At 35.9% G+C, this 12,714-nt stretch overlaps 1 protein-coding gene across 8 annotated transcripts in view; it reads right to left on the reverse strand.

Moving 5' to 3' along the window:
• Window positions 1-12,714, reverse strand: part of tenm4 (teneurin transmembrane protein 4) — a 206,451-nt gene that overhangs the window by 28,870 nt on the left and 164,867 nt on the right. For all 8 annotated transcript variants that reach the window (XM_026282777.1, XM_026282779.1, XM_026282782.1 and 5 more), the window contains 2 exons: window positions 8,321-8,553; window positions 6,600-6,754 (listed from right to left, as the gene is read on the reverse strand). In XM_026282777.1, coding sequence (XP_026138562.1) covers window positions 6,600-6,754; window positions 8,321-8,553 — 388 coding nt within the window. The remainder of the gene's footprint in view (window positions 1-6,599; window positions 6,755-8,320; window positions 8,554-12,714) is intronic.

The following is a 12,714-nucleotide window of genomic DNA, read 5'->3' on the forward strand; positions in this document are numbered from 1 at the left end:
ATGCGACTGTTTATAACTGAAGAGACAGAAAAAACATTATGTTGACATTTTCATCAGAGACTCAAGCAAGCAGATGTGGCATTTAAACTAAAAAAAAAAAGAAATAGATTCAAACTTTATTTTACAGACTTTTTTTTTCTTTTAGACTTTACTTATTATGATATAATAATTAGTTCTCTCAAACAATTCATTTAATTGAGATAAATCAAATCAAAAACAAAAGTTTTGTTTACATACTGTAATATATGTGTGTGTACTATGTACATTTATCACACACATACATACAGTATATATTTTTGAAAATATTTACGTGTATTTACATAAAAGAATATATAAATTATACATATTAATATATATACTGTATATATTTATTATATTTATATCAATACACACACATGCTGTATATATTTAAGAAATAATTTATGTTTATATTTTAAATATATTAATCGCAATTAATCATTTGACAGCACTAACAATAATGTCATGTATCATAAAGCAGCATGTTACATTTTCTGTCCATTTTTTTTGTCCACAAAACAAAACAAAAGCATTTTTTTATTTTATTATAATTATTGCATTCAAGCTAACCCAAGTCTGTGTAAATGTCAAATTTTGGTATGATCAAATAAATAGTAAAAAAAAAAAAAAATCTAACTGAATAAAATATAAAAATCTAATTTAGCTTTAACTTAAAAAAAAAAAAAAACTGACATTACAACAATAATGAAATAAAATACAATAATCTCCAAAGTGTAAGCACTTTCATACATTTTGGTATTTCATGCAAACAAAAACCTTGATAATTAGGAATATCAGAATATCAAAATCAGGCACATGAGCTAACAGACTGCATTACATAAAAACTTCAAAACTGCAATGGCCTTGCGGAACAAGAAACTGTTAAAAAGTAGGGACAAGCCATATTATAGCTCATCTCTCGAGTGCAAGGATTTCAGTATCCTGAAGATGCTGGACTGTCCGATAAGTCCTCAACAACATAAAACATAGCACTCAATACACCATTCTGCCCTCATTCCTGGAAATGATGCCCGCACCCTGAGCTGATCTATATCAAACTGCCTCCTGGACGCTGGTCTGGAGTAATCTATTGGCCACAACCACTGCCATGGCTTAAGTAGCACCACGCATTGATTTTAAGATACGATTAAGTCACAGTAAGACCCGAAGAAAGAAGACTCTCACTGCCTAACTGAGTCACCGTGTTCTGTTCAATATCGGTCAGTGATATCTCCCCCGAGCTGAAGCCTATAACACACACACACACACACACAACATGATATCGAGATTTCTTATCACGGCAAAGGATACATATAATAAGACACATCATGGAGCAGCAGAGCAGAAGAGGATTTGGTGATGGACAGGTTTAACCGAAACCAAATGCCAATTTAAAACAATCAGGAGGGAACGAGGAAAGTTACAGAGTATGACGAGACGTCAGTGAAAGAACATCATCTGGAAAGCATCGAATTTGGTTTTAAGTGCAATATGTGTGTACAAATCTAGTAAAGGTCTATTCTAGTCTAAACCAAGGCTATTCAAAATTTTTAATGTCAAGTAACCCTGAATATGATTTGAGAAGGACTCAAAATGTTTTTAGCAGATGGTTTTTTATCCAAAGTGACTTACATTGCATTGAAGCTAACAATTTTCTACTAACATGTGTTCCATGGGATTCGAACCCACAACCTTGGACCACTTCAAGAAAAACTATACAAAACTATATTTTTTGCGGGAAACTTTAAATGTGATTTCCTTAAGTAGGACGAGTTTATTTTGGTCTTGGAACAACACTGCCAATAACCAATCAGATTTTAATGTTAGGCACAGGGTCCGACCAATAAGATTTCAGAGTTAGGGTTAAGTCCCAGGTTAGGGATTCAACAGCACTCTAACCCACCAATCACTTTCAAAAAAATTCCAGGGTAGGTTCAGCAATAACAATATGATTAGATGATGACTTAATGCTACAAATTGTATTCCAGGCCCAGAAAGGATGTTCATTTCAGGGATCCTTGGTTTTTTGCAGCATATTGCATAAAAAAAAAAAAATTAAAAAAAAAACTTAAGACATTTTCCTGATTGAAACGCACTAGATGAACAGATGTCTTGATGTTTTTGTGATATCAGGGTAGCTCTTTGTTTATTAAATCCATTTTCTTTGGAACAGTGGCGATTAAATATTCAGCGCCTGTGTGTGTGTGTGTGTGTGTGTGTGTGGGGCGGAGGTGGGATTTGATACCTCTCTGAGTGATAGACAGGATGTATCATCTCTATTTCTCCATCTACTCCTCACACTTTCACACACTAGCAGAGTGAGAGAGAGAATAAACTGCTCACACCCTCGTAAATCCAACACTAAAACAGCTGCCGTTAAATCCTTCAACATACGCTGAAGCACGCGTAATGAGAACACGCAGGCTTGACCTTGTCCGAAAGCATGTAAGCCAGCTTGCATCTCAAAGAGCCTTTTCAAAATACACTCCTTACTGCGACATTTCTTATCAATCTTGATTCACGTCATAAAAAGGAAAATAATCATTCGCTTAGTTTGAAGTCATGCTGTTTCGGAGCAGCCGTTGCTGTAGATAACAGGGTTGCGCACCATTTAAATTCCAATCCAATTTCTGAGGTAGCAAACAGGATGCAGAATTTGATGTAACTAAGCTTTGCCCCCCTTAAACTCTTAAGTTACTATCAACACTACAATGAGCTGAATCGATAAGTAAATGAATAACATCGTCAAGCTCTTAACTACTCAAGATTTTATTTAATTTTTTTTTTTTAAACTGAGTACTTAGCAAGTGCTCATTCATCAAAGTAACTGTGGAGACATTTATAACGTTACGTAAGATTTCTATTTGAAATACATTTTGTTCTTTAGAACATTCTTTTCATCAACACATCCTGAACGTTGAAAACATGTCATGGTTTCCACAAAAACACCAGTTTTTATCTTTGATAAATAATATTAAGAAATATTTGTCGAGCAGCAGATCGGCATATTATAATGATTTCTGAAGGATCATGTGACACTGAAAACTGCTGAAAAATCAGTGTTGCCATCACAGAAATTAATGACATTTTAAAATGAAAACAGTCCTATTTCGCAATATTACTGTATTTTTGATCAAATAAATGAAGCCTTGGTGAGCATAAAACTTTTATCCAAACACAACTTCTATCCTCTCTGTATACACTGTGTCACTATTATAAGACTTATTTTTTGGATAATATTCTATAATATTAAGTTATATTATTAGTAGTGCTGTCAAACAATTAATCGTGATTAACTGCATCCAAAATAATACTTTTTGTTTACACACACACGTACACACACACACATATACACACACACACACATGCATATGTTTAAATACATTTAAATATTTTCAAAATATATACTGTATGTGTGTGTATTTATATATACATAATACATATACACAATAAATATATTATGCAAATAAAAGCTTTTCTTTTGAATGCAATTAATCACTATTAGTCATTTGACAGCACTGTTTTTATATAATAATACAGTATATAATATGAAAACTATCTAAACACACATATACTCTTATAGTCTTACTGTACACTAAACAAGTCCAAAACATGAACATATGTTGGGTGGCAACAGCTGCTAAGGTAGGATTTCTTAGTAATGTTTTAAAGCAGGGCTAAGCGAAGGGTCAGCCAAATTCATATTTATTTTACATTTTAATTTGAGGAAGGCCAGTTCAAATTGAACTAAATAAACATTTTATGTAGAGTTTACAATCAAATTCATTTTTCTCCTTTTTTTAAATTCTAAATTTCACCGAACCCCAGTTGTAAATCCCTGAATAGCGTACCAAAAATAACAATCACTGAAGTAAAAAAGACATTTAAATACTCCCATTCCTCCGAGAATATGCTTTTATCACCATATTTCTACGTTCACCAGGGGATGAGGAGAATATTTATTCCAGAAACCAATGTAAGAGTTGAGGAGGAACATTCTTGCCAAGTCTCAAATTCATAGCGCTCGTGCAGGGTGCCTGCGCTGCCCGAAAGGCAAACAAATTTGGAATATAATGCGAGGTGTGCTCTGAATGCAAGATCTGAATAGTAAGTGGAAAGGAATGAAGCCATCACAGAATTGAAGCTTCCAAGGGGGGCTTATTGGAAGCGGAGATATCGGGACCTAAAGAGCATCACATGTTAATGAACTCAGCACCCGGCACCAAAAAATATGATATTTTTTCTTGGATCTAGGTGAGAATTGGCAGGCGGTGTATGAGAGGGAGGAAACAGGCTTCAGATGAGCCCTCAAAAGTGTGGCAGCAGCAGGCTTAAGTAATGCGGCGGCGTGTTTGATGCAGTGAGTGTGTGCTGCACATGCATTTTTAATGGATGCTTTTTACTGTCTGAGTGTCTTTGGCAGAAGCTGGTGTGATTTGTCATCATTGAGGCTGGGACTGCAGTGGTCTTTCTGTGAGTGTGTGTGTGTATGTGTGTGTTTCAGGCTAGAAAGGTTTTCTCTGTGGTGCAGCTGGAGGTCGCCTCCCCAGTGATCCATGTCCTCTCAGCAAAATAAAGCCTCTCAGTCAGGCGGCAGAGGCATTACTGAGCAAACCGTAAGCTGGACAGGTATACAGTATGCAAGCAAAACCAGTTCTCTTTTCATTCAGTTTATGATCTTTATACTGTGGTTTTGAAAGGTCATCAAAGATGAGACCATAAAAATATGTATCAAATTTCATTGGTTGTAAGTTCTATCCCACAAAAACTGTCAAGAATTTGCCTGGCCTCACAAAGTAAAAAAAAACAACAACTGTCAACACTGAAAGGTTTCTTTAGCAGCACATAATATTAATATGATTTCTCAAGGATTTATGTTGGAGTAATGGCTGCTAAAAAATTGGCTGTGTCATCACAGGAATAAATTACATTTTAAGATATATTCAAATAGAAAACTCTTCTTTTAAATTGAAATAGTATTTCAATATATCAACATTTTTACAGTATTTCTGATCAATAAAGCATTCTTGCAGACCGGGTGAGTATAAAAGGCCAGAACTTTTGAATTTTAAATCAATATTTAATTTAAATATATCAATGAGTCAAAGGCTCCATATTACATTAGCAAAGTTTAACAAATTACCATTACTGTAATATGAATAAAGAAAATAAAAATAAAAAATACTATAATGCACAAAATGATGATTTTTTTTATTTAAAGCTCAATTGTACGTGTAATCAAACAAAAAAAAAATACATATACATATACATATATATATATATATATATATATATATATATATATATATATATATATATATATATATATATATATATATATATATATATATATATATATATATTAAATTAAATTAAATTAAGTTTAAATTTAAATGCATGCATTTGGCAGACGCTTTTATCCAAAGTGACTTACAGTGCATTCAGGCAATCAATTTTTACCTATCATAATAATAATAATAAAATATTATATATATATATATATATATATATATATATATATATATATATATATATATATATATATATACAATACTATGATTTTCCTCTGTATTTTTTATTTTGTGTACTGCAGCAATGAGAAATTGCTTTCTTCAGTCTTTTAGTATAACAGCAGCTTTGACTCACTGATAATTTGTATTTGCTAAATGTCTGCCATTACCTGTCTACATCTACCTGTCTACATCTACCTGGATTACTGCCATTTTCAAGAGACACCTTATACGGTCATGACAAGATTTGAAAAAATAAATACATATTTTTTTCTTTGCCGGAAGTCCGCCTTGCTGTGTGGTTCTATTTCACTTTTCCAATAACGATGCTATAACACAGACTTTATGAGTTCAGTGCAATGAGTCATTAATCAGTCACTGAACATTTCAGTTTGCATAAAACTGCATCAAAAACATAAAATTGGGTAATGAAATGTATAATGAAGACGTTTACTATACAATCAAGGCAAAGGCTTACTGCAGTCAACTATATTTTCTTTGTCATTATAACCGCAGGCGTTGTTGATTGTCTTGACACTGGGAGAACGTTGCAGGCAAAATAAAGTAAAGGAAAACCAAAGCAGCCGAAAATGCTCCAGGTCTGGACCTTTAGGGCAGTGTCACATCCCAAAATGATACTTTAGAGATGGCAGTCAGCGCAGTGTCCTTGCCGGGGGTGACAGGTAACATTTGGATTGGTTAACAGCGCCTAGGGTGGCGAGAGAGTGCGCGTCTCTGTGAGCATGCATACGAGCGTGTTTTTGGGATGGAGGGAGCAGCGCTGTCATTCAGGTTGTAGGTCAGCTTGAAACTGGGTTTCGGAGGCCTGCAGCTGTAGGCAGCATCTGGGTTACTGGGACCCAAGGGAGCACAGAGACCCCTGACCTGCCCGGAAGAGATGTCAGCTGCAACCCTTCACCCTCAGTAAGGCTGACATGATGACTCCACCGAACATGGTGTGCAGAACAGTATAGTCGTGCTGGCCTTTCACAAATCCTGCCATAAACTGGCCTTTATAAAGAGCCCTGATGGGTGAGAAAGCCGCAGAGGGAACACAAGAAGGCTACCCACCTGCGAGATGTCCATCACCGAGTCACAGCTCAGGGGTCGTGCTGAGGTCAAGTCGTTGAAGCCCAGCAGGGTGGATATGATCCCGTTCTGATCGATGCGGCGGATCATGGTGCCGTCTACAAAGAAGATCACGCCATACTTGTCCACAGTAATGCCTGGAGACGAGAGAAAGAAAAAAGGTATGGATCCTTGCTGATAGGACTGAATAATGATCAACAATTAGTTGAATTGCATAGCTGTAATCCAAACGCTACATAGCTATCAAGAAGATGAATTTATGACACAAATCTAAATAAATAAATACAACATTTTTATAAATAGTTAAATACAGACATTTAAGCCAGGTTTTGTAACACCACATAATATATATTTACAATGAAATTCAATTACAATACAATATAATTCTCAAAACCATAAAAAAAAAAAAAAAACAAAAAAAAACAGAAAATGGTAAGTGATAGTATTTGTTATAATAGCATTTGCTGTACAACATTTAATGCATGCCATTGTAAATAAAATGCTAATGTAAAAAACTAATAATATAATTTATTGGTAAAAATAAAATTTAACTGGAATCACCTTTAACATAAGTAAACAAACAAATGAATGAAAGAATGAATGAATAAATAAATGAGGGTAATATGCCTAATTATGGAAAAAAAAAAATCTAATAATAATAATAAAAAATGTAATCTATTAAAATTTTTCTTATTTCAATAATACATTTCTATGACAATCATCACTAACAAAAATAAAATAATACAATTGTAATACCTCTATTTTTTTCTTTACATTTTGATGTGAAATGCGACCTTTGCAACTTTCAGATTCAAACAAACAAAAAAAAAGTAAAGCAAAAACAATAAAACAAAACACAACACATCAAAACAGGAACAACAGGAATTTGCATAAATGCTAAGAGCATATTCAAATTTGGAATGATAAATAAAGTTGGAATTATAGAGCTATAATTTTAAGGACAGAATGGAATGCGTATCTCTCAGCATCAACATGCTCAATAGAAAGCCAGAAGTCTAATAAAAAATCCATGCGTTCAATTCATTATTTATGTCTGAGGAACAACAACCAGGCATTGAGCAATGCATCCTGGGGAAAAGAGATGCGTGTGGTGCTGTTCAAGCTATTTAAGAGCATGTGAATCATTTCAACGTCACTGCGGATGACAAAGGGGTACGTGACGCTGGGAACATCCTCTTTCATTTGCATTTTATAATGCAATGATAATCACAGCTTCAATCACAAATGTTTCTTAATTCTCAAATGATGGAAAGCAGACTAGGAAATGCCATTATATTATTGCTTTGTGTTGGTGAAAATAGAAGGAAACATTAATTCGAGCCCCCACAAGATTCCCCTCAGAGCACTACATATGCTACACTAGGAGTATGAGTCCTCTCTATACTGGAAAACTGACAAGCGTATGCAAACCACAGGTTTTGCTATCAATTTCATGCTGTGGTTTTGGGGTTTGCTCTGAATTTGTTGCTTAGGGCTTGTACTGGTACAAACATATGGAGGAAGCAAATTTTGGAGAGAGTATGTGGCTAAAGCAAAATAGGCGAAATTGCTTACAGCATCTTTAATTTAAAGGAATTTGCTAATAGCCTAATGGGAATGATGGGAAAATTGAAACAGTAATGCTAAAATTGCTGTCCGTTTCTGAAATAAATCAACAGTTATTCAGATATATGGAGACTCACCTCTAGGGTTGTTAAGTGTGGCCTCCACAGCCTTGCCTCCGTCCCCGCAGCGAGTCTCATCGTAGGGTAGACACTGATCGCCTGTGCCGGCCACCAGCTCTAGATTCTTTGCCACATCTTTCACTGTGTTCAGAGATTTTACTTTAAACACCTTCCTGCTGCTGGTGTCCGAAAGATACAGAGCCTCCGAAACAGGACTAGTAGCCAGGTAATATTTGTGTGCAGGACTATTGCTAAAAAAAAAAAAAAAAAAACATCAAGCAAAGAAAACCAATTAATTTGTGTAAAGTATGTATTTGTAAGACTTGTTTGAGATTTCAGATTTGGCAACACTTTATTTTTAAGTTGTCCTTACTACACGTTATAAAAACTATAAATTATGCATAATTGCATGCAAGTAACCCTAATCCAAACCCTAACCATATAATAAGTACATGTAGTTATTTAATATTACTCAGCACTTAAATGTGTCATTACACTGTAACAAGGACACCTTAAAATAAAGTTTAACCCAGATTTATAATTGATAAAATGTATTCATATGATATGTAAATGTAATTATAATGCAGTAAGAGCAGGCTTTTGAAACATTTCGACATTGTAACATGTGAATCGTGTATCATGTTTAATTCCATGCATTACAAACCGCCTCAGAGAAGGGAATTTGCAGTGAGGGTTTATATATAAAAATAGGAATCAAGGGTTGACAGATCCACTGCCATGGCTTGAGACATCTCTGCCATGTTCTCTTCGCATCAATCTTTTATGCATTTACTCTCATTCCAAATATAGAAACGCATGTAGTGTGTGTAAAGCCTGTGGTTAATGCAGTCGGCCCAGCATCTAATGTGCTGCCAGTGCACATTCAAATAGGTATGCCACCAACTCCCCTAAAGGGAAACTTTCTTCTGGAGATGCATGTGGTCTAGAGCTGTTATCTAAACACATTATGCATTCCTGGAGCAAAAATGGCCCACAGGCTGAAAAAACAGTCCATTACATGGTAAAACTGGACAGTCAAAGTCATCCCTCACAACCACACAGGGGGCTAAAGAACATGAAAGCCCAACAAAATGGCTCCAATCAGGCTAGAGAGGGTCTCACGAGTGAAAAAAACCCCCCCCTCTGATCTGGATGCAACGTACTGAGTCTACTCTCTATAGTGTACTAATCATATTCTGAGATAACAATAGAAAGGCTAGGCACCTGGACCGAAATGTTACACTTTTCAAGTTAATTTGTGATATGCTCTAATTATACTGTTGCTCTGCTGATGGCTACATCTGTGGTCAAGGACTGCTTGTGGTGAAATGTGGATGAAATTCCCCTAAAAATGTTACTTCAGGCTTGTGAAATTTCCATCAGCTGAAGTACAGTGAAAAACAAAGAATTACTGTACTGGCTGATGTAACATATGTTTCAGAAAAGGTGAAAATCATAATGTTCAACTCGTGATAAATGCGAAAATGTGTGAATATTCAGCAGTTGAAAACGTAAAACGTTCTCGCCTTTCTGGAATGGTGTCTTGAGGGGTTAATTGGTTTTGAACAAAGTGAGAAAGGTCACATCGTGAGAACAAAAATGTTAAGTGAAAAGCATTCTTCATTAGATGACTAGCAATGGCACATGCTATCATATCACATCATATCTGCCAAGAAATATCACTGCTTACAGCCAACTTCTGTTTAGCATTTAAAATCTTGAATTAAAATTTAAATGGGAAAGGTCATTCAAGACAGCAAAAACATTAATTGAACAATATATTCTTTGTGAAAAGTGCCACTCGGTTGATAAGATTGTGTTAGTATGCTAGTGATAACTAGCCAACGTAAATGCTATGTGACACAAAAGCAATCTTGGATCCAGATTTAAAACTTGAGAAAGTGAAAAAGGTCAAAATATTGTGAACAAAATGTTATATGAAAAGCATTCTTCATGCTTGCACTGTGACAAATGCCTGCTATAAGCCATTGTTGCTAACAACCAACTTGTCAAAGTATAAACATTTGGAACTTAAAGTGAGAAAGGTTACAGCAATTGAGTGAAAATGTTAAGTGAAAAATATTCTTTGTATAAAGTGGTACGTACCCCCTGCGTTATAGGACTAGTTCTCTCAAGATAACTAGCCACTGCAAATGCTACGACACTGCTAAATACCATCATTGCTAACATCCAATTTATCTAAAGATTAGCATTCCAAACCTTACAAAGTTAGAAAGGTCACTGCAAGAGTACAAAAACATTCAGGGACAGGCATTCTTCATAAGATGACTACCCTAAGCAAATGCTACAACACCCATCCGCTAAATACCACCATCCCTAAAAAACAACTTGTCTTTAATCCATATAAAAAAAAACACCAAGTTGAAAAAAGCTGACACCAAGAGAATAAAAGCATTAATTGAAAATATTTGCTTCAAAAGAGTCACACCACTCCTTATGAAAATTAATTAGTTTTTTTTTGGTGCATTGATTACCATTTGTATAACCACACTTTTACTACAAATACCATGGTTAAACTATGGTTAATGTAGCAAAACTATGGTTAATTTGTGGTTACCGCTGTTTAACTATACTGACTATGGATTTCTGGTTTTATTTGTATAAAAACCATGGTTAACTTTATAATGTACCTATAGGTCTACTCTAGAGATGACTAGCTACAGTGAATGTTATGATACACATCTGCCAAAACCATCTTAGCTAACACCAAATTTTTCTAAGGATCAGTATTTAAAACTGAAGAGTTAAAGGCCACTGGAACAGATCAATCACATTCACCATTCTTCTGCCATCTTTACTAACAACCAGCCTGTCTCAGGATCCACATTCAAAATCTTACAAGGTTGGTAAGGTTGCTGAAAGAGAACAAAAATGTCAAGTTGGTAGGGCTACAGTAGGTTAGAGATGACTAGCCATAGCAAACACACATCTGCCATATAACATCATATTCAACAACTAACCTGTCCTCGGATCAGCATTTAAAACCGATTAAACAAATCCGAAACATGTTCCCCTGAAATTCTGTGGCTGTTAGTGTCAAAGCCCAGTGGGCCAATGTGAGAGTGTGGAAAGGAAAAGTGGCAGGTCTGCAGCATTGTCAGCTTCGGTCTATTATTCAGACCGACAACTGACCTTCCAGAAGATCGCTGGAAACAGGCTGCTTCGGTTGACCTGGGGCTTGGCATGTCACTGTGTGGCTGCTGACCATGCTGAATGATGTCCTCGGTTTGGAAAGAAGGTAAAACAGATTTGTCAAGAAAAATCTCAATCCCATTCTGCAAGGGGGGGCGTGACCCTTCGGGTAGATGCTTTTCAGTCCCAGCAGTCTCTGTGTTTCACTTTGTGTTATTGGAGGCATGCACCATTGTGCTTTCTGTGATGAGGAGAACACCCTGACCTTCATAGGCTCCATCTATATTCAACAACTAAAGCCAGTCTGGGGAGGATAATTGGATTTTTCAGCATGTTGCTGTGACGATGGAGGTGAGCGACTCTTGTGGAAAGGGGGTCAGCGGGTATGTCAGAGAGATCATATTCTCTCATCTGTTTGCACATACATAAACACTGAGATGCCTTTATTTGTTTTCACACAACAGTGATGACTCTTTCCTTTCTGGTTGCAAATATGATTTTGGCCTTTTCAGCAGTCATTTCTACACAGGTATATTTCTAAAATGAATTATTGGAACGTGTTCTGGTGAGTGATTTAGCCCGAAGCACAACTTTTACAATCAAAAGAACAAACACAAACCTGGTTCAAGGCCGATAATACAAAGCAGCACCTACAAAAACACTACAAAGCATTTAGAGGCCCTTTGGACAAAAAGTGACTCTGAGAGAAACACAAATGCTTGTTTACTTGGCAGACAGTTTGATGGACATAAATGCATGAGATCATTTTTTAAGAGCGAAACAGGGGAATTCAACCCTGTTCCTGGAGGGTCTCAGCTCCGCAGAGTTTAAGCTGCATTATAGCTACGATATTTTATTTTTCTGCGATATATATTGCGATATGAAATCTAATATAATTTTTTCTTACAAACAAAAATGGGGTGATCACACCTGCATTCTCATTTTAATTTGATTTAAACATTGACACCGTCATGTCAAATGATTAATATGCGCGAGGGATAGAGAGCAAGACAGCGCTCGTGTTGTTTGAAGACGGTGAGCGTGCGGCCGGGGCTCGCTCGCTCACTCTCTCTCTCTGTCTCTCTCTCTTTCGCGCTCTCTCTCTCTCTCTCTCTGTCACGCTCTCTCTCCCACTCTCTCTCTCTCTCTGCCCTGTTAAACTGACAGGACTTAAAAACACATGCAAATGATAAACTTTCACTCTATGATGGTTAAGCTGTGCAATTAATCCGTGAATCACATTCGTCAAGGGCCGGGGA

The sequence above is a fragment of the Carassius auratus genome, chromosome 15 (genome assembly GCF_003368295.1).
Source record: "Carassius auratus strain Wakin chromosome 15, ASM336829v1, whole genome shotgun sequence".
Lineage (NCBI taxonomy): Eukaryota > Metazoa > Chordata > Actinopteri > Cypriniformes > Cyprinidae > Carassius > Carassius auratus.